Source organism: Tetranychus urticae, chromosome 1 (genome assembly GCF_039701765.1).
Source record: "Tetranychus urticae isolate SD_2017Ah chromosome 1, NJAU_TeUrti_SD_1.0, whole genome shotgun sequence".
In the NCBI taxonomy this organism is placed as follows: domain Eukaryota; kingdom Metazoa; phylum Arthropoda; class Arachnida; order Trombidiformes; family Tetranychidae; genus Tetranychus; species Tetranychus urticae.
Window position 1 is genome coordinate 14,729,891 of NC_142958.1, and position 26,791 is coordinate 14,756,681.

Below are 26,791 nucleotides of genomic sequence, written 5' to 3' on the forward strand. Positions count from 1 at the left end.
ACATTTTAAAGAAAACAAATTTTACATCAACGTGTCTCTAATTAATAATCAATAATTTGTTTATTTAATTGACCTTTCTAATCACTGTGCCCAACTGACCAACTCACCAAACTGTGACGAATCTGTTGATACCAAAATGTCGTCAAATATGATCATAGATAATGCTAAAAAACAAGTGGATATTATCACCAAGCAGTTTCTCAGCTACCTTACGCCTGATACCAAAGCCAAGAGGGAACAAGAGATTTTAGCAAGTATGCAAGCTATCAAGGAAACCCTTGAAAATATTGGTACCATGTTGGAAGGAACAACAACGGCCAGTCCGATAATTGTGTCTCATAATCACATTGATCCTCATCCCATTCTCAAGAACAAAAGCCTTACCGGAAAAGATTACACCAAAGAGGAGACTCGACCCAAATCCATTTTGAAGAAGAAAACTAATTCCGAGGATTCATCCAGGATGAACAAGGTCAAACCTATTCTTAAGAAGAATAAAAGTTCAGAAGATTTTCATCATAATATCTCATCATCTTCCTCTTCATCAAATTCATCAATCAGCTCACTGCCTAGATCAATAAGGCGTAATAGTGATTCGCCTTAACTCTATCACCATTGATCCTGCTTTTTTTAATATATCTTTTTTTCTCTTCTCTCTTACTCTGTTTGATTCTGGTGTTTTACTCACAATTAACCAAGTGCATGTAAAAAAAGATTATAACGTTAAATTATATACACTATCGTTCTTATTTACATAAGGCAACAAATTTTGCATACAAACATTTAAATGTGTGGTTCAACCAAGCCTCCAACAAAAACAATCAACAAGAGAGGGACTCAAATCTTTTAATATTACATGTCTATTAATCCAATCCTATCCAATCAAAGAGTAATAAGCTTAAAAAAAGATGGCAATTAAAACAAAATGAACCAAATAATGTGAATATAACTTTCACCTGTAAATTGTTTATTTGAAAATTGTATTATCCCCAAAGCCATTTGATTCAACTCTATTTTACACTATTTGTCTATTAAAAAAAAGATTATAATTGGTATGAATCTATTCTATCTATTCTCTTATATTAATACCGTTTTGGTATTTTTCTGTCAAAATTTCTACGCACTCAATGGTTCTATAAATTTTCTGCTGCTCGTAAACGATACGTTTTGGCCTGAACGTCGCCGCTAAAATATAAAATTTTAAGAGCCCAGGAAAAGCAGATGAAAAGAGACAGTCTCGCACAGCAGCACAAAGAAATAGTAAACTGGAAATTTTCGTTTCAACTATCCATTAGAACACCATTACGAGAAAAATTATCCTTGATGATCTTGGCATTTCATTGACGATTGAAGATCATTTGGTTCACATTTTCATGGTTTTCATCAATGAGTACTAAACTTGGATAACTGCGATGATGACCAAAAACCGGTAAAACTTGCTGACTTTGATCATTCGATTTTAGTTATATTTACTGTATTAGCACGGTTGGCTTATTAAATTGGTCAGCTTAGATCAGGAGGTTAGGAAAAAGTAAAATTAATGCGATTTCAGTTTGAAGCCAATAATAATTCATTGGTTTTAATTAGCTGCTATGGTCTCAACAGATTGAACTGACAACTTGCCAGTGAAAAGAGCAGCAATGCATAAACTGTTGCCATTTTAGAGCGGTTATTTTGTTCATAAACGACTGTAACAATAACGAATGTCCATTTTAGTTTCATTTCACCGTTTGAATGTTATCTCTTCACTTGACGACTATTAAATCTACTAATAATGTTGATCCCATTTACATTTACAATTTTTAAGCAATCTACGATTTGCTGGATTGTCTTTACAATATGTCTTCTTTAATGTTGAACTGGTACCTTACAGAATGATTTAATCAATTGAAGGATATTTCTAAGGAATATATCAATGAATCCTAGTGAAATGGTAAGTTTATAATCAAATATCATGTTTAAATGTAAATAAATTATCTCACAACTAAATCTAGTCATATTTTGTAGCAACAAATCTGTGTTTTATATTTATCAAACTTACCGCGTTTTGCTTCAAAACTAACAGCTGTTTATTTTCATTTGTTTTCGTTTTATTTTGTGTTGTTTTTTCCGTGTAAATTATGACTTTTAGTTTTATTAATTTATTGATTGATCAGAATTTGTTAAATTCGTTACATACGGAAGACATCGAACCAGTTTTTTGTGTTTTATTTGGTTTCAAGGAAATTAGCCATGATTCTCTTAATGTCAACCTTCTTGCAACTAAAAGTTTTTACGACCCGAGCGGTAGAGACAAGCTAGCAATCCAGCAAATAATCAAACATCGTCACTCATTGTCAGCATTGGGTACCCTGGAAACCTCTGAAATTCAAACAATTCAAAAATTGATTGAAACAAAGAAGACGTTTTTTGTAAACTTCAACTATGATGGATCTTTGTCTTTAAAAAATATATACACCTGAATGGAGAACCAGACGCCAATATTCCTGTCAATATAATTGTTTATAACTCTCTCCATTTAGCTTACACTTTGCAATTTAATCGTCACAATGAGCTTACTGAATCTCAAGACCCACTCTTTGAATTTTGCTGTCGTAGTATTGAAAAATACTCATCTAAGAAACCTCCAAAATCCCTCCAGTTAACATCATTCGCAACCAAATTGTCATCCAATTCCAAAGCTACAGGACTCAACACCAAGAAAATATTTAACTTCTCACTATTGAATGGTTTCTTGGATTATTCCACCACAGGCAGATTAATATATCATCGGTTCGAAGAAATACTGTTCTGTTGTAAAAATTTCAAAGAATCAAGATTCAGAATCAGAATTTTCAATACTTTAAGTTTAATAACTTTTGATCTGGTTCTCAGCCTTTGCCTCTTTTTAATGTTAAATCAAGTTATATCGATATCGTATCTATTAGAAGTGTGCCTTCAAGCCATGGAATCTGTGGTTTCAAAAGTAGAACAATTAATATATAATCTTATTGGAATGCCTGCTGGTCTTAAACTCAATCGTCCTCTGAATACCGCACTGGGGAACTTTTTTCTTTACCATATTCATATCTGGAAAGCTTATATTACTTTGATTCGCCCTTTTTAAGCTTGATTCTTGATCTTCTTGGATTTATAAGTTTCTTTGGAATCACATTTGTTCTCAGCTTCCTATCGGATCTCATTTCTTTAGCATCCATTCATATTTACTGTTTCTATGGATATGCTGCCAGACTTTATTGTTTCCAGTTATCTGGTTTAATTTCCCTTTGGAGACTTTTCAGGGGTAAAATTGGAATAATTTAAAACACCGAGTCGATGCATATTCATATGGTCATGATCAATTATTCATTGGTACTGTTTGCTTTACCATATTAATATTCCTGCTGCCAACAATTATACTCTATTATTCCGTCTTTCTGTTACTTAGATTGACTACCATCGTTATTCAATGCATAATTAAACTGATAATCAGCGTTACTCTATCCATTCCATTTTACGGAATCCTTCTCTGGTTTATCGGATCACAACAAGTTCAAACGAATATTTTTTTTCAAATCACTCATTTCAAAGAGAGGCTGTCGATAACGTCTATGCTATGCAAATCAATGCCTTTGAGTCAACTTTTTAAAGCTCATATTTATGATTTTAACAATCCTTTTAGCTACAAGTTAATACCTTCAAATTTTTTCAAATCTATTGTAACTGGATCCTTAATATAAAGTAAAGTAAATTTAATTTAACGAACATTGTTTACTTTTCTGAATTCAGATGCATTTGAAGTGGGGCTTGTGAACTTATCCTCGTATTTAATACCAATTCATGAATTCAGATATTTTGTGTAAGTTAAAGTTGAAAATGTAGTGGCGTTGGCAAGTTAATCAACTTTGTTTATTCATATTTTGAACTCCAATCCAACTTCTTTCAAAACTTGTTTTTTATTATTGCCATTTTGATATAAATTAATCAGAATTGGGTATCCATTGACTGTTTGAATGATTTCTTCAAGACATAAAATATCTCTGAAATAAGCATTATATTGAGATGCACTCAATGTCAGTCTAATAAAGTGATAAAAGTTTATTGAAAACACTCAATGACAGACGTAATTAAAAGTACTGTCTTGTAGCAAATACATGTACCAAATATAATCAATATGCATAATATAATTATATAAAATAACACAATAAATAAGTTACCAGTTTTTTTTGTTTTTATAAATATTTCAAAAGGTGTCCACCAAAACTTAGGAGCTGGTAAATCTGCACAAGTTTACCTGAAATTTTTGGCTTTAGTTGAAATTAATATCAATTTTTGTGTCTGGCTACTATAAGAAGATATACAATTCCGAGAGAAAAATATGAAGCAAAAGATGAAAACAAAAATAGATAGAGAGATAGAGAGATGTGAGTTATTAAGTATATAAAGAGAGAAGAGGAAGAGACAATCATCAAACGGCAGCTTAAAACAGGTAAAATAACAGGTAACAAAATAATAACAAATAAATCAAAATCACAATGAGAGTAAAATTAAGGAGATAGAACTAACAGGACGAGAAAAACCAAAGATTAAGGTCTCTACTCTTTGGAAAAAACAGATAACTTGTGATATGAAGAAAGTTGATAACTGATGTTTTTCTATGATGGGGTGAATGTTGATGAGGGTGGTAAAAGATCAAAATAAATAAAAAGTCAAATTGGTAATTAAGATGCATGTTAAGTCTTTGTCTGGAAGATTGCGACAATGACAATTGTCTTGTCAGGGCTGGTTAAGTTAGACGAACTGCATATTCTGTATCTAACAAATACCAGAAGTTGCTACAGCTTGAGCCAAACTTTCCACTCCCAAATATCGGTAAATATAAATTCGGTAGTCTTTGGAAGCAAGAACAACTGAATTGTCATCCATAAGAGCAACATCGAAACACTGAGCATGTTTGACTTTACTTTCAAGGGCATTAATTAACTGTCCGTCCTGGGTAAAAACGGTTATGTTAAAATTATTATGATTATCAGCGACCAGGATTTCACCAGCTTCGTTGATACAAACACCAATAGGATAATTGGTCAATCCTTCGCCACCAATTTGACGAAGAAAATGACCTTCGTAACTGAACACTTTGACGCAATGAGCACGATTGTCAGAAATGAATATCTCTTGCTTATCATTAACCACAACACCATTAGGAAATTCAAGATGCGCAGAACAACCAAACTTCTTGAGTACATTTCCCATTTGATCGAAGATAAGTACCCTCATTACCTTGCATTCGACAACGATTATTTGACCTTTGTTGTCAACGGTTACACCTCTTGGGTGTTGAAGAATATTGGCACCAAACTTTCTCACAAACTGGCCATATTGATTGTATATTTGGATTTGGTGAGTAGGAGATCTTTCGGTGACAATGATATCGCCAGATTGTTTGACCACAGCAACACGATTTGGGTATAACAATTGGCCATCACGTTTACCACATTCACCAAATTGGAACTTGAATCGTCCTTCTTTGTCAAAAATCTGAATACGATGGTTATTGGTATCAGCAACAATTATATCGTTCTGTGCATTAACAGAAACTCCTGAAGGTTCAGTGAACTGACCCTCAAGAATTCCAAATTCCCCAAATTTGCAATGGTATATCATTTTTTGACGTTTGATTTGAGATTTGATGGGTAATAATGATATAGCCGAAGTTAATTTAGTAGAAAGATCGAGCAATGGGTCCGAGAGCGAATTGAATGGTTCTGATATAGATGGGGTGCTGTTTGTGTAAAGAGATGAATCGGGTGAGCCTCCTAATCCACCAATAGACCATTTTTCATATAAAGTGGCAATTGAGTCTGATAATGAGATATTACTCAAAGAACGTGTTCCATTGTTGGCTCCATTACTTATAACTGGACCATTATTATTGGCAGTGACTGTGTTGTTTGAGGAATTAAATCGCTTTTGAAGAAGGGAATCAATTCCGTTAGTGTGCTGATTGAAGGAACTCACTCCATTTGGACGACTAATAGGAGGTTGCCTGGACTCAGTTGACGAGCTTCTAATATACCCGTAAGTATTTTTCACACTTGTCTGTTATAACGCCATAATTACCAAATCCCCGATTCCATTCCAAGAGCGAAAACGTGTTTGTAAGTATTAGTGGGCATGGAAGAAGTCAAAAACAGGTTCAAGGTGAATAAAGTAGCATGAGTGAGATAGAGAATGAAATTGGTGGAAAGAGAAAGTAGTTGAGGTGAAATAAGAGAAGAGCGGGAGAGGGGAAATGAAAAGAGAAGGGGAACAAAACAAAAGATAAAAATGAGAATGAAAGTAGCGAGTTTAGTATACAACAGAAGTGAAAGTGAAGAGTAGGAGAAATAAAGAGAAGAAAGAGAAGAAAGAGGAATTAATAAACCGAGCAAATCAACCATGGCTAGGATGGAGATCAATGTAAGCTGATTAAAGAAAGAAAGAAAGAAAGAAAGAGAGAGAGAGCAAGACAACACATCAACTATGGGAATATCTCCCTGAGTGCATCGACATACTCTCTTCTCATGCTACCAGTACAGAAATTAAGGAGTGGAAATTGACAATAAGAATAGGCCACTAACCTGTATGGCTTGATAGTTGGACACAAACTCCAATTCGGCTTTAGGTATGTTTATGTCAGGCTCAAAGTTTCGTATTTGAAGTAGAGGGGCTTCAATAAGTTGTTTAAAAAGCAACAGCTCACAGGTATCATGACTTGATGAAAATTTTTTGAATCGATCAACAAACATTGCAATCTGCTTAACCTTGTCGACTCCTTCGATAACCTTTGAGTAAAGATGATTCAAATTGACCAGCTTCGAATTGTAAATATCATCCAACTCTTTAAGTGTCTCGGATTTACACTCGTCCAATTGATTAACATAGAAATTGAATGTGTCATTAACATCATTCTGCGCTTTGGTATACTGGTGATGAAGTCTATCAGTGATGTGTTCTATTGTTTTCAATGTTACATTCAGCTCGTTTGCTTTGGCTTTACCCTCTTCAATAAGGTTGTTGATTTGGTCCATCTATAAAAGAAAAATAATTTAAAATAGTCAAAAGAATTAGAGATTTAAAACAAAGCAAAAAAAAAATATATATGAAAGAGCAAAAAGTTGACAAAATAAAGTAGACTTTGAAGAAAGGCAAAAACTATGACCAAAACATAAATACAAAATAAAGATAGAGACTCAATTTAAATGAAGAGGGGATAAATCAGCAAAATCAAACAATGAACCCAAGTGTATAGTTCAATATAGAGAATGATAATAGACTAAATTAAGTTGATGTCAATGTCTTAATTTAAAGTATTATGATGATTACCTGCGGCACATTGCAGGACATTATGATTACGAAATATAAACTTTAATGATGATTAGTGTGTTGTCAATTAATTGTCATTCAACTAATCTAGCAAAAATTTATCAACCAACCATTTTTGAGAAAAGAGGGTGTAAAAAAGTAGCCTTTGCACTTTTTGTTTATCAAAAAGAACCCCTCCTCGGGATCATTGCTAGGACCTTACCAAAATTAGAAAAAGATGGCAAAACAGAAAAAAAAGGAAAGAGAAAATAGAAAGGGAAACAAAGAAGTTGAGCAGTCATTGGCTTAGAGAGAGAGCAAGAGGGAAAAATAGGGGATGACAAGGAGGAGAAAGATAAGACAAGGAGGGAAAGAAAGTGAAAAGAAATGAGGGAAGAAAGGCAATGAATAAAGATGAGAGGCCATTGCTAAATCTGCTTGACAGCAATGGGTACTGCTAGCACGAGACAACGAGAGCAAAATAAAACAATATGGCAAAATGGATTGTAAGCGAAGTGAAAATAAAAGAACAGAAATGGCAGCGACAACAAAGGCAACCGAGAATCAGGCAATGATAATGAAAATGTAAAAATGTAACAAGAAATCTACCAATCTTAAGGCAAATGGATTCATTTTAACGACAATAAACACCGAATGGTCACAGGAAAGATGGCAATGAATAAGATGCAAAGGGCAAGAGTTTAAGGGCAAGAAAATGTAAAGATAAGTTCTTAAAGCCAAAGCTATAAGAATGTCATTGACACTAAACTTACCTCGTCGATACTTTGCTTGAAATGGGATTTATCTTTGGTTTCTTTATCTTTCATGTCAGCTTTGACGATTACTTGGTTATCAGACATTTTGAAATTTTAAAATGCGAATGAATTTAACAAAAAAAAAATGATTATAAAAAATGATGAGATAAAAAATAAACACGCTTTTTGAAGTGAAAAATCACTGGTTGTTTGAGATGACAACTTTTAAAAAAAAGATGATGATGATGGTCAATTATTAACAAATAGCAAAATGTAGATAATTTTGGTAAAACATATAAATTAACAACGGAAAAAGAGATAATAATTTCAATCGACAGTTTTGTCGCGCTTTAAATTGAGCATTTTGTTGATCTTTATTGCAGAGAGAAAGGAATAAATAAAACCAATATCTTTTCTCTTTCTCCTTTCTTCTGCTTCCCTTTCTATTTGTCTCAATCCTCAGCCAAGAACGCCATCTCTTTTCAATATTTTGTACATTTAAAAGCAACAACAAAGGTCGGCTGGCTACTGGTAACCGGTTATTTGGCCTTAGTTTTGGCTGATCTGAAAACCTAGCATCCATTCAAATGATATTAATTTTTATTTCCATCCAACCTTCATCTGATTTTATTTATTTTATTTTTCAACATCTCTTTATTTCTCATTTACCAGAGTGGCTTTGACTCCTTTTCATCCTCATCACCAAAGCCTGATACCGAAGCCAGAAGTCTTCTAACACCCAATGATTGTGACAATAGGTTTCTCCATTTACCCGAAGGAATCGACTTTGCTTTACATCGTACTAAACTATGGTCCAAATATGCCAAAGATCTGATTAATTACATAGACAGAAGAACTAACTTAGGTGAGTTTGATTAAGGCAACCAGTTAAGTCATGTAACTTGATCGTAATCAATCATCATAAATTGGACTAAATGTAGTGCTATTGTCGTGCTTCAATCAACTTGGAAAAATATGTTTTGATGACTTAACGAAAGCCTAAAACCTTTGGCTACCTCTTATTGGAGTTAGTTTAAGAAGAGCGTAATCATAAGCATAAGCATAATTTATAGTGGAAGGTAATGGATAAAGTGAGGTTTTATTAACGACGGAACTTCAGAGCGTTATTTTATTAAGATTTTATAACAATTTCCTGCGTTAAAACCTAAGCTCTGAGAATAACTATAAATACTCGAAATACAAATCGCTAATTGGTTATGGTTAAAAATAAAGAATTGCAAACTGATTTTAGTTCAAAGCCATTGGTCAAGTTAAATAGAGCTTTTATTTTCTTTGTCCCAATTCCTTAAAGTTCGTAATATTTGGTCAACTTGCGGATTATCTGAGTTACGAAGAAGCTTCATTACTTCATAGAGTAATTCCCTGCAATGTTAAAGAAAAGGAGAAAAATTTATTATCATTGTATTCTTATAAGTATGCCCATTGTTTAGTGAATTTTTTGATAGTAATTTGATGAAAACTGTGACACAAGTAAACTTCAATTCACCTTGGCTCTTTACCAGCAACAATCAATTGAAAAAGTCCAACACAAGCTCCTCTTTTTCCTTCCCAAAATTCTGGATTAGAATCACTTTTCTCTAAATGATCAAAAGCTCGAGCAGAATATAAAAATTGTCCCATCTTTTGCAATGAAACAAATAGAAATGGAAAAAAAGAAATAAGAACGATTAGTTGTGAACATTCGAGTTATTGCTACTGATAGTAAAGTAAAATCAGTGTAGGTAAATAGATTTTGCAAATACTCACTTTGTAACAATCATTCGCAATTAGATTAAGATGATTGAATGAATCTGGTCGAGATGAATTAACTTCATAGAGCTGCCAGGCCTTTTCTGGTGTTTTATTCATTATGTCTATCAATTAAAAATAGCGCGTAATATTAGCAAAAAAGCTGAAATAATTTATAAAAATGATGAGAAAAATCGGTATAACTAGACTGTTACCGAAAAATCTTAATTCTCAGTTTTATACTACAGTAGAAGCAACAAAAAATTACTCTGAGTAATTTGGTTCCATGTATCGAAAGTTTTCGGAATAAGCAGATTAATAGCAGATTTTTTAACAAATTATCATAGTGAATGTTGTTAAATGCAACAAGAAAATACTAATAGTTATTACTTACAGCAACGGATAAGCCAGCTAATATAAATAGGATCAGATATGATTTTGATATTCTTGATTGATAAGAAAGCTTCCTCAGCTTCGCTATAATTTCCAGTAGCAGCTTGAGCTTGACCAAAGTTGAAATTGAAGGCGTCATCCGAATAGAAATAGCTTTTGATTGAACTCAAGTAAAGTAAAACATCATCGAATTGTTTCATCAAGAAAAAGCATGATGCCATACATTGACGACCAGGAATTGTATCTTGAGAAGAATAAAGAAAGAGAGAAAATATGAAATATTCGAAAAAAAAATTAAAAAGTAATCACATTTAATTACCACATTCTGAGGCTGATCCACCAACAAGTTGAAAAAACTGTTGAGCTACTTTGAGAAACTCGCGTAAACCCTTTCTTTGTCCATAAGCAGCATTAACAACACCTTTTAAAATGTACTCATGAGGCACTGTTGGCTCTAAATCCTTAATCAAATTGAAAGCCTCTTGAACATCATCTAGATAATAAATAAATGAGACGAAAAAAATTAGATTTAATAATAACACAAGATCAATTCACGATTTTACCTTGTTTAAGATGTTTTATAACCAAATTGAGACGAGCTTCAGGGATTGCTGATTGATAAAAAAGGGTAAAATAAGAAACGTTAAATGAAGTCCAATCAAATTATAAGTCTTTTTTTTCATAAAATTAACTAATTATACTCAACTGTCAACAAGTCCAGGCAATACTTGCATTGCCCCTTCACCATTTCTGAAGACAACTAAATTATGTCTGATTAAGTCTTTGGCATAAGCAAATGATGGAGATGAATTATCAATCAATTGTCTCAATTCGTTCTGAAATAAGACTTAATGTTATTAACATTGAAATGTCTAGTTTAATTGATGATTTGTTTTCTCACCTCTGCAGCTTTACCATTATACAAACGATAGTGATTGCAAGCTTTCAGGTTAATCGCTGTTACAGAGTCAGGGTAATGTTGAAGATAGACTGCAAGAACTTCTTGTGAAACATCATAATAATCAAGCTTGTAGTAGCAAAGAGCAACATAAACATTGAGAGCTAAAAAATCTCTATGATCTAAAAGTATCTTTTTATAAATATCAATTGCTTCCTGAAAATGTGAACGCAAATAGTGGATTGAAGCAAGACACAATTGATCTTGTAAAACATCCTGAAGTTGCTGGTGAAAATGAATAAGCGTCTTTTCATCGCCATTTTTATGAGCCAAATGAAATTCCAATCGGGTTCTCAATTGATTACCATCAATTGGTGAGGACAACGATAGACTCTTGGAGCATTCTGAATACATTCCCAATAGGAATTGACAGCAACCAATGTACAAATGAATTTCATTGCTGGTAATCTGGGTTGTTGTTGACTCCTCGTTTGAAGGTAACTTTTTAACCAGATTTTCATAAAGACTCAGGGCAGCTGAATATTCACCCAGATGAAAGTAACAATAACCAATCCAAAGATCGTTATCAAGGCCATCTTTTCCCGAAGATTTGTTATACTTGAGAAGTTACCAGAAAGTCAACATGGAAAAGGGTAAAAATAAAAAACAAAATTGTTAAATATACCAAAAGATAGGTACGTAAAAGGGAAGCTTTAATGGCTCTTTTGATCATCTACGCAACTGAGATCGTTTGATTGTGTTATTATGGCTGATTACGTGAATATTTATTTTGATAAATCAAGTGGAATAGATTTTAATGATTATAATTACCTTAAGAAGCGCTAAAGCTCCAGTATAATCTCGGTTTTTGAGAAAATCTTCTAGACTTGGTATAACACTTTTGGCAGATCCACTACTTCCAGGATTGCTTCCCGTTGACTTTGTTGACACTGAAGATTTTACTCTTGATAACAACTGAATTAAAATACAAGAAATTGGAGAAAGAATTGAAATTAAGAAAATTAGTAAATATTGAAATGGTAAATGTTGATGCGCAAAAAGTGTCTTAACAAATGGGTGAAAAAATTGAATCGTATAAACATGAAGCTTATGCGATATGTTGTTCAGTAATTAAAATATTATCAGTTTACCATTCTGTATTGGCAAGTAAATAAGTAAATTATTTAGTCCAGTTTACAATTGTTTACAATTTAAACTGTAAACACAAATATTACAATAAATTGTTAGACTTTTATGTGATCTTTGTTTTGCCCAAGCATTTGGTTTCCTTGGTATCCACACGAAGTTGCTTTACCAAACATTGAACTTTCAACACAACCAGAATTTTATGAACTAGCATCTGGTTACAGTCAAGTCGATCAATCAAACACACAATTTTTGATTGTTAGCATTGGTTGCAGAGATTTGGTTAGATGCTGGCCGATTGGTGGAACGAAAATCATGAATCTCTTTACGTTAATGTTGGTGTAACAATAAAGATTGCAATTTACAAATTGTTAGGTTAAGATTTGATGTTTTTGTAATAAATGATGTAAAATAGACATTAGAATTGAAAAAGTTATGAGCAACAGTTTAATATTGAAGTAACATTTCCATTTAATCACAATTTAGTAATTCAACAGAGAATATTATTGCAAGTCTTTTTTTTACAAAGTTGTATCAACATCAATAAAGGTATTACATTGAACATTGGATAAATTTTATAGTAATTAAAATAGCAACAAGTTTGATTATTTAGGGTTCTATATTAACAAAATATGAATGATAAGAAATATTAAGTGACAACATAAAAAAAGAAACAAGTTTTAGAATAAAATTTCATCCAAAGTGGTTAAATTGAAAGATCCTTTAAGCTTGCAATTGTGGTTACTATCAAGTTGATTTAGTTTGAATAAGGATCACTTAGTTTGAAAGGCATTTAAAGGTAGCCCACAATGTTTTACAAATGATATTAAATCAATTAATCTCATATTTTATATAAAATTTTGATTATTTACAATGAAACCTGATAATTGTCTAAAAACAGTTTTCATTTTAGCATTGAATAACCTCTCCATTGATGGCTTTTCATTTAAACATCAACCATTTGTTTTAGTGTTGAACATGTTATTTGAATTATCATTATTATTGGTTCCTAAAGATAATGAAGGTCCATTTGATATTATAGATGCTTTCCTTGGTCTAGTTAGGGATAAACTGGACATAGCCATTTGTAATTCATTTGTATTGGATGGAGAAGTAGCTGGTGATGATAATGTTGATGAAGATGGTTGAGATGATGTTTGTTTGATGGATTGGTGATGTGAATGACTGTGATTATGATGTGTTGAATGGTTCTGTGAATTTAATGATATTGATCCTGAAACCAGGGAATGAGGTCGAATGGATGAGTTTGAGGTTGAAGTTGACAGAGGTGAAGATGATAATGATGAAGATGAGGTTAGAGATGTTGGTGAGGCAAAAAATTGTCGCCTGGCTTCATATAATGAATGCCTTGAACCACCAATAACATTAGACCGATTCAATCTATCATCTGAGTCATCATAATTAGGTAAACTTGAATGTATTAGTGATGATGGTCCAGTGATTATTTGTTGACCAGATAATTTGATTACAGCTGAAGATGAATAAATTGAAGGAGTTGGTGATAATCTTTCACGGTCTAGACTTCGCTTTCCATCAACACCATTATTAAGTCCAATAACATTATTATTGTCATTCTCATTAATCTTGTTATTATTTTTATTATTGTTGTTATTGTTATTATTGATAGTGACAGTGTTGTTATTGTTGTTACTGTTCTTAATGTTTTTAATGCTGTAATTGTTGCTGATTATCCTGTTATTTTTGCTCTGTGGTTTATCATTCAATTCACCTCTATCATAAAGATTGTTATTTCCCTCTAATGTAAGGGTTATTTGGGTTCGATTTGTTTCTTTTAATTCATTTTGAGAGAAGTGTTTGTCCACCAAGTCTGGTTCATTTCCATCAATCTCATTATAAATTGAATTGGTCAGTTTCTCTGATGGTCCAAAAATTTGATCGACATAAGTAATCAACAGTTGAACTGCCCTTGCTTGGTGACCCGTGTCAACAAGTGAACTCAATGAATCACCTTCAGAAGAGCGTAATAATGTTGGACCAAATACGATCCCTAAATTAGATGATGGCATGTTATTGACTTCACTTTGGTCAGCAACGCGTTTCAAGTGATGGCACAAAAAGGCAAGAGTTTGATAATGAACTGTGGGCAGGTTTTGGGTTACTTGTTTAAATTGATTGATAATTTGAACAGCAATGGATGGATCATCCGAATCAGGTCCATTACCATCAGCATTTGAAGGATACTGTTTAGCAATACGAATAAATTCAGAATACAATTTGAAAGTAATCAAAGGTTCAGGCAATTGGCGAAGGTAAAGCTTCAGCACATTTGCAATCACGTTGGGATGAACATCTTCAATATCAATTGAATCAGTAGAGCTTTCAAAAAATTGACAAAGCTTATCAACTTTAGATTTAACTCCTGAAACACGGTAAAGTCCTTTAACCATTATCCCACGATTATCTAATTCGGTGATACATTTAACAATAATATAAGGTATTTCGTCTCCATGAGATTTCAAGTCAACACCAAAAGTAGTCATTTTCTTGGACAATCCTCGAATTCGTCTATTACTGCATTTAATTGTAGTCAATTCTATCCGGCACTTGGTATGACAAGTTAATCCACACTTGATTTGTTTAGATTGGGTGAAACATGATGAGGAAAAACATGAAAATCAAAAAAAGAAGAACATTAGATAATTCAGTAAGCAACATGAAAAAAGACGGTCAAGCTCAGTTTTTTGAGGTTTGAATTTTGCAAGCTAAAAATGATAACTTCAGGATGAAAGAACTAATTGAGCTTAGCTGATCAACAACTAGCTAAATAATTGATTGAACCTTGTCTAATAATGATATTTGTGTGTTTAGTAAAACCAGTTTACTTATTGGTAATGTGGCAAAATCACAAATCAAACCATCGGTAAGGTTCAGAACTCTATTAGATATGCAATTATTATTATTATCTTCATTATTAGCAGAAATAATAGAATCACTATTGTTGCTTTTTGATGCAATCAAAATTTTTTTTCTTCAAAACCTTGACTGGGTTAGCTGAAGAACGTTTAACTACATGCATTAAATCAAATAATAACTACTTGATTGAATCTGAGAACATAAAATGTAGTAAAAAAAGTAGCAATGAACTTTTTTTGCTTCTCTATTTACTCAGATGGACTTTGTTAAATGTAACTTTGTATTGTTAACTGGCAATAAAAAGATACAGGTGAAGGAAACGTTAAGGTTAAATATAATATAAAAGGTTATTAATGATTTAGTGGGTTCGAAGATGAATTGAGATGATCACTGAGATAACAATTAAAGATGAAACGTACATTGATACATTCAAGGCCTTGGAAGCAAACATAAGCATCACAATGGCGACATCGAGATGGTGTTTTAAGTTTACGAAAATGGTGACTTTGGGCTGTTATTGGAAGAGTTGAGCTTTTTGATGTACATTCATAACCATTTCCAACTGTTGAATCTGAATAGAAAATGAAATAAAATGTTTAACATTAGATTGGTGAACCAACGTCAAGTAAGTCATCACAATTGCTTTCAAATACATGACAAACAATATGGTTGTAATGATGAAGGATTCTTGTAATGTATCGTGAAAACTTACAATTGGTAACTCCGTCAATTTCATCACCTGACGAGTTAATAGGTAAACCAATGTTATTTGAGCTTTTTAAATGATCCTTATTAACGGAGTCAACGCCATTCTCGGGACAATTTGATAGGTTATGGTGTTTATTATTACAATTAACTCTTTGTGGCTGCTCTTTAATACTTGTCATTGAATTGATTGACGGATCAAATTTATAGTTGCCGTAAGATCCATTACATTTTCTCAATTTTTCTGTAAATTCAGGCAAATGTTGAACATAATCAGCATATTCACTTGCAGGCTCATAGAGTTTAGTTAAATCACTTAGAGCTCCAAACTGTCCAACAATTGGTTTCAACAAATTGTGTTGACACTCAAAATAACCAATGGTCACTGCTTTTAACGTTTGATCACATTGGTAAATTAATTCACGAATCCGAGTTAACAAGTTTTTCTTTAATTCCTCACAGCTTCTGGTTCTGGATAAAACAAAGAAAACGGTAAATTAGTAAAATTGTGGTCAAATCATCAATTGTAATTGTTACAATGTTGAAACATACACAAATGGGAAACAATAGGGAAAAGTATATTCACTGGTGAAACAAAATAGCTAAAAGGCTTGATGAGATGCTAAATTTCATGGTTATCCATTGATTGTTAATATAATTTACAATATAAAAATTGAACATGAATTTCATTTACAGTGATTAAACCCTGTTTATACAAAGAGAACTGAAGATAAATTAAAACTAAATATCAAGGCAAAATGGTTAACAAAAGGAAATTACGTTAGTACAGTTGTTGATGGTAACAGCAACCCTCATATTCATCATGATTATTACTAGAGTTAGTTTTGTTTTATTACTACCCTTACTTGCCTTGATAGCGTTAATTTATTAACATCCCTAATGGTTAACCTAGTTTATCAATCACAATTAATGTCTCTGATATTATAGCGGATACGAGTTAGATTGCTTTAGGGTTATAAAAATCAAACAGAGCTAAAAGGGATACAAAATTGTAGATTGACCTAAAAGCGAGTATAAACTAGAAATACGAAAAAATTATGGAATCTCCGTCAACATTGAGATGGAGAATCAAGCCTTTGAGCAATTAATGACCAAATCAGCGTTCCTTTTTACCTTGCATTTGCTTCATTGATTGCATTTCGATAAATTATTTCAGCCTCTTGAGCTCGAAGGCAAGCTTCTTCCTCGATTCGTTTCTTTCTTTCACATTTACTTGCTTGATCACTGCCTCCATAACATCCACCAACAATAGCACCTGGACCACCAATAATTGACCCTTGCATCTCACTGGAATGAGATAATTCTGGAGCTAAATTACTAAGCGCTCTAAGTCTTTCGTATTCCTGTTTACGTTGAAAATAAACCATCCGAGCTTTCCTTAGATTACTCAGTGCTTCGTGTGTTCGCTTTAGTTCACGATTCCATTCCGATTTGATTTGTTTACGCATTTTTTCATGTTCAGCTCGACGGGCTGCCAATGGTTCTATAAATTTGTGTCCCATTAGGAGTGAACAATTGGCCAGAGTAGCGCAACTATTGTCCAGATCATTGTCCAAGGCTTGAAGGTAAATTGATTGAAGAGGAAGATATTTCTGAATAATGGAGATAGAAGAAAAATTAAATTACTATTAATGTTCAACGTTTATGATTAAATTTACGACAAAAACCCGTAAAAGTTAATCTACAGAAAAGGCTTAATTGACTGTAATTCAATGAGAAGAGGTAAAGAGGATTGAAATTGTTAATAGGATGAAAAATGGAGGATAACAAAAATTGATAAAAATGACATAAACAAGATTATTAAAAAAAGGTTATCAAACTTACCTCTTCCTTTAAGATGGGTTTCACAGATTGAGCTAATTTAGTTAAATTGCGAACATGGTCAGCTTCTGTTTAATGGGGCGAAATAGGATTGTAGATAAGGAAGTGCGTTATTAAATTTAATCATGAAATAAGGTGCAAATAAAAGAGACATGATTTGGGTTGTTAAATTGTCATTGCAACCTGATCGTAAACCATTATTGAAATTGAACATTGTTATTCACCAAAAAAAATCAAGTTTACATTAAATATTAATGTTGATTGTTGTTTAGTGGCTTGTAAATGTGATTTTTGCAGTGTTAGGTAAGGGAAGTAATTTGGATTATGTGTTATAATCAGTGGTATAATCGTGATTCAAATCATGATTACATTTAGAAGGATCTCAACATTTAACAAATCATGATCATAATGATAACCAGCAACAACAAAGTGACAACATCAAACATCATGTTGATCAAAATGAAAGGTTTTATTTTAAAGGTTAATCTTATTGTATTTTGCCTTAAATTGTGAGACCATTGATTTGGTTATGCATCGACTAGGCTCTTCAAGAAATCATGAACTTGATTAAATCAAACGATTTCCTGATTGTTGACTGAGATATTGAAATTTTGCTTCACAAAAATGCGTAAAATGGTGTAATATTTTGATTGTAAAATTGCTGCTCATAGCTAATAGTTGATTATACAGAACATGGTTAAACACAATTTAAAATCAAATACAATAATCAAGTGTTCAACAGAAATCATATCAAAATATTTGATCAAGAACAATTGACAGTTTAATAACCAATGAATGGTTGATTTGATGAGAAAAATATACTTCAATTGATCGTGTTTTAACAATAAGTTAAATGAAAGAAACAAGATGAGAGTTGATCTTAAATTGTTTGAAATCAAATAATGGAAAAGCAATTTCAATTCTGTTAACAGCAATACAAATAACAAGTTCAATTAGAAGGTGAATTAAGGGCAATCAGTTGATCAAGTTAATAGTTTAAACTAACAATTAAATCATTCAAAAATCTCTACGTTAATCTGTAAAATCAATTTGTTTACACTTTTTTTTGCGCTGCTTCACATTAAATATTATTCATTATAATCATGATTATTGCAAGTTGCTAATTGAATCAACATTCAATTGCAAGTGAAAAAATTATCGTAATTAAATCCTTTTAAGGTGAGGTCAATCATAATCTTTTAAATCACATTCATTGAAAAATTGATTTCAACGAAAATTCAACTTTCCCTTTGAATGCAACAAAATTGTTGATATTGCTGGTTAAATGCAAGACAATTTTATGTTTGAAAAAATGGTTGATCAAGTTATTGTTAAAGTATATTAATACTAATCAAATAACCATGATTGATCTGATTGTGATTGAAAGAAGCAAGAATCTCAATCAATAACAGATTAATAAATGAATATCAACAAATCAGCTAAGATGAAAGTTAATTGATGATCACAATGGGAACAATTGAGAGCCCCATTGAGCGATCAGCAAAAGAAAGGGAAACAATTGAATTAACAGTTGTTAAAAGTGAAATTAAATTGAAATGCTAAATGTTGTGTGAAGAAGGTAAAAATTGTAACTTCAATTGGACAAAATCAGAAGACAATTTGATTAATCTATTAATAGAGACAATAATTTTTTACCGTCAATCTCAATGATTTATAAAATGGTTTAGTCTGGTAAAAGCAATCAATGGTAAACAATACAAGCTTAACCAGGATTTTTTACCTTAAGGTTTTCATTAAAAAGGCAAATTGTAAGATTTGACCATTTCAATGAAGAGGGAGAGATGATAATAATCAAGATAATGGTGACCATTAAGATGATGATGCCTTAAGGCTTATCCAAGATGTGATATTGAAGATGATTGGGGGAGTTGAAATGTTTCAGTCTTCCTTGAAACATTTCCATGCTTTTGTTTTCACTTTCATGTTTTTCATGTTTGGCTTGCAGGACAGTTATCGGGTATATTTATGATGATTGGAAACAGTTTTACCCAAAATGATGATATTTGCTTCTCACATGATACCTTTAACCATCAACAATAATCAAGTTGATTGATTCAATCAATAACTTTTCATCATTACCAGATTTTGCCAGGCAAACATCACAGAGTTTATCAGACAGATTAAAATAAAACTGAGCCTAATGAGGCTTGAAGCAAAAATTATTTTACATGAAAATAAGAAAATAAATTCATTTGGATTTGTCATTCTTCAACTGATTACTTTCTCATCATTAACATTTTCACCAGTAAAACCCATTTTTTGATATTAATAAGCCTTTTTTACTGGTGAAACTGAGTTTTATTGGAAACGCGAGGTTTGATTGATCAACAATTATCAATTACTCTAGGGTATGATTGAAACGTGGTTTAACCTAATAACCAGATTGTTTCAATTAAATCAATTATTTCACCATTAGAAGCTTCATTTGTTTCTAAATGTTTCCATTAAAACCGATATTGTAACAGGTTAACATGAAAATGTTAGCTTAATGTTTTAATACACTTTAATGATGATTATAATCATAATGATCATCAAAGACAGGTAATTATAACAGTAGTCTGTAATGAAAATTAAACAAATTTACTTCATTACTTGGTTAAAATTAAAGCAGCAAATTATCGTTCTTGTTATAAATGGAAGCAAATTCAATAGTCAATCAATCACATGAAAGTGATCATTATTGGTGTATAATTTTTAAACAGTAGGAAATTGCTATTAACTGATTATCATTATATTGATTAATATGAATATTTAACAATTCAAGACAATCTAATTTTGGAAATATTGCAAATTTGAAATTAAAATGACAAAAAAAAAGATATTCTTTGAATGTTTAAAAGCGATTTCTGGTGATACTCAGCGATTCAATGAGAATAACAAAAGTCAGATCAAGTTGAGTAGCTTCGTTGTTCAATTGGTAATTCAGGTAAAATCAAGATCGGTCATGTTCGTGACCGAGAAATACTTAGTTAATCGTGCTCATCGAAAATTTAGTAAAAAATCAAATTCTTTCTGAAAAATTTTACGCAAATTTTCATACAAATTTTCATGTGAATCTTCAAGTTACGGGAATGAATTTTTGATATAAATTTTAAAGTGAATATTCATTGAAACAATTGGAAAATATTTCCATCACAATTAGTGGACTTCAATTGATGACCCAACAGTACTTGACCGTAATCAATGATTTTTGGGTTTCCATTTGATGAGCTTGTTATTAACAAATCATCTTTGAAACACTAACATTGACTCCAATCGTAATGATAAAATACATATTTAATATCAACTGACCAGAACAAATTGAATAAAATGATTAATCAATGAAGAAAAGTTGAAAAGTTTCTCAACATTAATTGCTTTTCATTTTTACTGCAAAGTCAACTTGCTATTGAATATTGTTGATATTTGAAAGTGAAACGTTGAACAAAAAAGTGACGTTAAGTTGTGACCAAGAATGATTAATCAATGATTAATCTACAATTGAATTTAATTTCTGTTAAGAGGAAAGTTGCAATTTATTGTGAACTTTGTCTTGAGCTTCAACTGTTTAAGTAGAGCAAATGAATGACTTTTAAAGCACACATAAATTAACTTGACACTAATCAAAGCTTACAAACAGCAAGAACAAATATTTTCAGTTTACCTTTTTTTTCTGGTCAAGTTTGGGTTAACATGGGTTATTACATGGGTTAAGATGTGACATTGGATAAAATAACAAATCAAAGGTTTTCGTGACAGGTTAAGATGTGAGGACAAATTGATTTACACTCAGTGATTAATGTTAATCAAAATCATCATGATCCTTGTCCTAATCTAACCACACACTTACACACACACATTCATTGAGTGACAAGAGACACTCAGACATAAAACACAAACCTTGACTCAACTCTTCGGGTAACATGAAAATGATATAAATGCTGGTTTATTTGCTGGTTCAGCTTCTTCCTCGTTTCACAATTGAAATGGCTTTTCTGGAATGTTGATCCAGCTGATGATTAAAATTTTCATGTTAAATTAATTATTGGTTGATAGAGCTTAACAAATACCTGAGGCAAAATAATCAAAAGGTTTTACTATTGATAAATGATGAGAAGTGAAAATTGGGAAAATGAAAGTTGAAGTAAAACAAAAAATGCTGTAAAAAAACGCTGCAAATGTTTAGCTATTATTAAATTGATATTATTTAATTTAACATTTCTATCAGTTCTAATCATCATCAACATCATCATCATCATTATGTGCTATTATTATTGAATCATCGATAATTATTTAAGATTTAAATTGTGAGAGTTAAACTTGTCATTTTTACTCTCATTGGAACAGTCAATTTGGGTTTGAAACCATCAACAACACATTTTGTGTACAATTTACAATTAACATTATTATTGAAATGATTATTGAGACACGAAATCATATTAAACAATCATTACAATAAATCATTTAATATTAACGTTAATTTGTTTAAGGTTTATTATTAAATTTATAACACCTTTCACTCCTTCCTGGTTAATATAATAAAAATTGTATTGCTATTTAAGGTTCTTTTGTACTGTGTATTCAATTGACAATACAATCCTATTTAACGGTTAGTTAATCATTTTGATGGATCAGTTTTAATCAGTCAAGCAACTTGTCAATAGATTTCATAGCTTTTCAGTTTATGATGTTTGTCAATAATAATTACAAGTTATCATAATTTTCATTCTAGACTCTGATCGTCTTGCATTCCTTAATTGTTAGGTTTGGTGAAAGTGAAGCTAAATTAGAGATATATTGCAGTACGATTTGATGGATCAGATTGTGAAGAAAATTAAAGCTCAAGATTTTCAGATTTATCTGGTTTTGACCGATTCAACCATGGATTCATTTTGGTTATTATCATTTGTCTGGAGTCGAGACTTGTTGGGTAGGTTGGCTGTTAATTATGCGAGAATTGATTAAAATAGATAAAATGACAATTTGAAGAAGCGCAATCAAAGTCAAATGCTTAATTTATACAAGGATGATATTAACGTGAAAAACGCTCACACAAAACATCAATAATCCCTTTTTGTTTTTGTCTTTAAACACCTTTAACAATGATTATTGAAGCAAATTAATTCACTTCTAGGTTGAAGGTAAGCTGAAAGTAAATCTTGGTGATTGTGGTGGGTGTTAATCAGTTGATTTAAATTTGATGGCAAAAAAAGTAAACATTCTTCATGGTGAATTAGCTAAATTGTTGTGAGTGTTGATAACATAATTTCCGGTTAATGGTGATGTAGTATGTTTAGCTAAACAGAAAGATCAATCAAAAAAGGAATCCATCTGACAATGAAACGAAAACATTTCAATATTTCAATTGTTGAACTATCAATAGCTCAATGATTCAATGTATTACATGTAATACATGATATAACATATTTCCATGTTTCCATATATGACCTGAGTCAACAGTCTATCTCATAAATTTCCTATTTGCTTCCTTTAAGTCGATTGTCTTTGATTTACTGATTATTCGGTGAACTGTGTGTCAATTGATTTTCAAAAAAATTCTCGGGTTTTGTCATTAACTGGGTTCAATAATTTAACCATTTCCGCCTCAATTTAATTGCTTTACTCAAGAAACTCCTGGTTAGTTAATCAACAGCTATTCTGGTGACTTCATAGACTTTGAAATGGCCTAGTTACAATTTTATAACACCAGTAAACACAACTTCATGTTAATAATTGATTATCATCATTTTGGGCTTTCGTTAAGTCATCAAAACATATTTTTCCAAGTTGATTGAAGCACGACAATAGCACTACATTTGGTCCAATTCATGATGATTGATTACGATCAAGTTACATGACTTAACTGGTTGCCTTAATCAAACTCACCCAAGTTAGTTCTTTTGTCTATGTAATTAATCAGATCTTTGGCATATTTGGACCATAGTTTAGTACGATGTAAAGCTAAGTCGATTCCTTCGGGTAAATGGAGAAACCTATTGTCACAATCATTGGGTGTTAGAAGACTTCTGGCTTCGGGATCATCAAGTTCAGGTGGTGATGAGGATGAAATGGAGTCAAAGCCAGTCTGGTAAATGAGAAGATGGTTCACAATTAATTTAATTTTGTTTAGACACCAGGAGAACAAGTCAATTATAGTTTGTGAGAAGGAATTTGCAATTTCAAGACTATGATAGACAATCAAATCAAAAGTAAGGTCAATTAAACAGATAATCAAATTTTTTCGAGTTATGGTTGTCACACCATTTTCCTTGGAAACACTACTCGGTGAAAGGCGCGATGAGTTTAGTAATGGTTTTGTTGAAGAGAAATGGGACGATGACGATTTACTCAGCATGTTTATCAACTGACAGATACTAAAGAAAGCTAGAAAAGCACTTGTAAATAGCTAATTGTGGCAAGGTAATTAAATATACAGAGAATAATACATAAAATAACGAAAGAAAAAATGTATTCAAAGCTAATTATTTCTGAATTGTCATTTCCATGCTAAGCTAGCTCAAAATTTTGTTGTTTTTGGTTAGTCAAGAGAATTGGAGAAAAAATTGTTGCAACAAATCAAGGACTCTGAATGATTCGCAGTAATTAGTATTTTAACCGTTGATTTTAGACTCAAAGTGTTATCACAGTGTTAATTTTCAAACTGTTAGTCAGACTGGAGACTATCTAGATTAAAGAAATGGTGGGAAAAGAGATTGGAAGAAGCAAAATAGCGGCAATTAACCCTGACTAGATGACAAAGAGGATCAAAAATGGAGTTGGTAATTTTTTTTAAATTTTCATTTGTTCGTTACTTACCATGTCATTGTTGTTTCCATTTGATTTAACACCTCCCATCAGGTACTCTGAAAGTCTATAATTAATTGGATCGGCTGATGAGTTGATATACTTGGTTCGACAAAATAACATGATGATTAGGCTGGAATATAAAAACGAAAAAAAAAGTAAAACAAAAGCGAAGAAAACAAATAACCTTTATGACTGGTTTTAACAAAGGAAACGTTGGGATAAAAATGGAGGGAAGATGAAAAAAGAGAGAGGTAAATCTAATTTTGCTTGGTTAACATGATTTGTTAATTTTAAACAAAAGGGTAACCAACAAAATACTGGTAATCATTGGAAATCGGCTTCTCATGGTTCATTTTAGTGTAACTTATTTCAATACTAGATGGCATTTTATTTAAACAATTGGTTTCTCCAGTTTGATTACAGCTTAATGGTTGACATCTGTAAATTGTTAAATTAACTCTATTTGTATTGCTATCAAATAACTCTTGAATTATGTTTGGTGAAATTTTTAAGAAAATGTTCCTGAAGGAAAAATAAGTGAAATGTATTTTGATCTAATGGTGATTTTTTTCCTGGTTTGTTTCTGGTTCGTATTGTTGGAGGAAAATCTTTAACCATGACTCTAGAAAAATTCAACTTACTCTGAAAAGGTTTTTTTAGGAATGATTATCTACAAGAATCAGTGTTCTGGTTCATCGGGTAATGGATAAATTTTGGTTTATCGACACCAGAAAGATCAGGCTATTTGTTTTGAAGCATATTGTAAACAATGCAGATCAGATGATGAAGTTAAATGTTTGGTTGATTGTGGGTGACTTCAACATTAAACAGATAATCAGTGTGGTATTTAAAGGTAGAAACCAAATTGTAATCGACGTCAATTAGCATTAATTTTAATTGTTGGTACCAAAAACTTGAGACGTTATTTTGTGTTTTTCAATTTTGTTACCATAACTGATCTTGATAACCAAATAGAGGAGTGATTGGAGTTGAGACAATTTGCAAATTATTTCCAATTTGACTTGATTAACAAAATCTTGGAGACAAGTAAAACACTCTGAGTTACAGCAATTTGTGCTTTTATATGTGAAATCCAAACAATATTGGTAGAGATCAATTATCAACTAAATTGAGGTAAAGAATCCAACATTTACACATGATCACAGGACCAGCTGAATTACTTAATCATATTGACAATATAAAAATAAATGGCTATGGTTTGATGGATGAATAATAAGGTATAATTCAACAAATTGGCTGGTCTAGATTGTGAAGTAAGGTATAGAGATAGTAATTGATTTTACCAGTGATCAAGCACATATCATTGTTCATTAAAGCATGATGTAGTTCACAATTAATCCAATTGATCAAAAAATTAAGTGAGAGTTAAACATTAACACAAAACAAAACAACATGAACTGAAAAAGCATCAAAGTGACAAGACAAAGGTGATTTAGATTGTGAAATTGTGAAGGGAGAGAAAGAGTGTTTGTTGATGATGATTTTTTGATGGTAATTGTGGATGATGATTGACAGTTGAAAATGAAGAATAAATTGTTGTTTAATACGGAAACATAAATTACAATTTAAAAGCACCTTATTAGTTATGGGTAAGAAATAAATTTAAAAGCATAATCAAGTTGACAAAAATTGACGTTAAAGAGGTAACCATAATGATGAACCGCAATCGACAAGACAGACGATGGCAAGTGTAACAAAAAGAAAAAGGTAAAGGGTACAATTTGTCCTGGAATACGTAAAACTAAATTGTTGATAATCACATTTAAAAATATACACACATACACAATCAAAGGTAATGACAACGGAAGCAATGAAAATAAAAGAAACAAATCAACAACAATCAAAATGATGAAAATGATGAAAAGTAGCAAGAAACATGGAAATATGAAACATTGAAAAAAGAGAAGATACGATGAGAATGGAAAACAAACTGAAACTGTAAAACTTAGTAAATGAACATCCTGCTCATTGTTGGCTCTTCTGACAACAGCGTGCGAATGAGCTTCATGTTGACTGATTCCATGCTGTGTGTGTTGATGGTGCCAGTAGAAAGAGAGAAAAAGAAAGAGAAGATAAGCGAAAGAAGAGAAAGAGAGAGAAAAAAACTGGTAGTAAACTGTCCTTGACAATTGTTGCTTTTTGTTGAAAATAAGATAAACTCATCGGATCACTTTTTCTGGTTACTTTCACTTTTACCCAAAATGACTGAAAAGGGCAAAAATAATTTAGATCTAATTTTTTCTGATTTTTTTCTTCA

The 26,791-nt window shown here is 31.7% G+C and overlaps 4 protein-coding genes across 4 annotated transcripts; 2 read left to right on the top strand and 2 right to left on the bottom strand.

Moving 5' to 3' along the window:
* Window positions 1-3: 3 nt before the first annotated feature.
* Window positions 4-1,055, top strand: LOC149094637 (uncharacterized). The gene has a single exon (XM_089265976.1). The coding sequence runs from the start codon at window positions 137-139 to the stop codon at window positions 602-604; it is 468 nt and encodes a 155-aa protein (XP_089122102.1). The 5' UTR covers window positions 4-136; the 3' UTR covers window positions 605-1,055.
* Window positions 1,056-2,429: 1,374 nt separating this feature from the next.
* Window positions 2,430-3,740, top strand: LOC149094638 (phosphatidylinositol N-acetylglucosaminyltransferase subunit Q-like). Its single transcript, XM_089265975.1, is given in 3 exon segments — window positions 2,430-3,101; window positions 3,104-3,286; window positions 3,289-3,740. Coding segments are annotated over 3 exon segments (825 nt in total). The 5' UTR covers window positions 2,430-2,890; the 3' UTR covers window positions 3,720-3,740.
* Window positions 3,741-4,192: 452 nt separating this feature from the next.
* Window positions 4,193-26,534, bottom strand: LOC107367647 (uncharacterized). The gene is made up of 11 exons (XM_015935376.3): window positions 25,155-26,534; window positions 24,523-24,643; window positions 23,593-23,791; window positions 17,710-17,774; window positions 16,999-17,477; window positions 15,872-16,335; window positions 15,579-15,730; window positions 13,223-14,873; window positions 8,097-8,167; window positions 6,600-7,049; window positions 4,193-6,078 (listed from the first exon to the last, which is right to left on the bottom strand). The coding sequence occupies exons 2-11, from the start codon at window positions 24,631-24,633 to the stop codon at window positions 4,795-4,797; spliced, it is 4,926 nt and encodes a 1,641-aa protein (XP_015790862.2). The 5' UTR covers window positions 24,634-24,643; window positions 25,155-26,534; the 3' UTR covers window positions 4,193-4,794.
* On the bottom strand, window positions 9,345-12,719 carry Ttc26 (tetratricopeptide repeat domain 26). The gene is made up of 10 exons (XM_015935380.3): window positions 12,270-12,719; window positions 11,950-12,093; window positions 11,122-11,736; window positions 10,927-11,056; window positions 10,784-10,831; window positions 10,540-10,713; window positions 10,222-10,464; window positions 9,846-9,952; window positions 9,586-9,719; window positions 9,345-9,461 (listed from the first exon to the last, which is right to left on the bottom strand). The coding sequence occupies exons 1-10, from the start codon at window positions 12,270-12,272 to the stop codon at window positions 9,350-9,352; spliced, it is 1,710 nt and encodes a 569-aa protein (XP_015790866.1). The 5' UTR covers window positions 12,273-12,719; the 3' UTR covers window positions 9,345-9,349.
* Window positions 26,535-26,791: the final 257 nt, after the last annotated feature.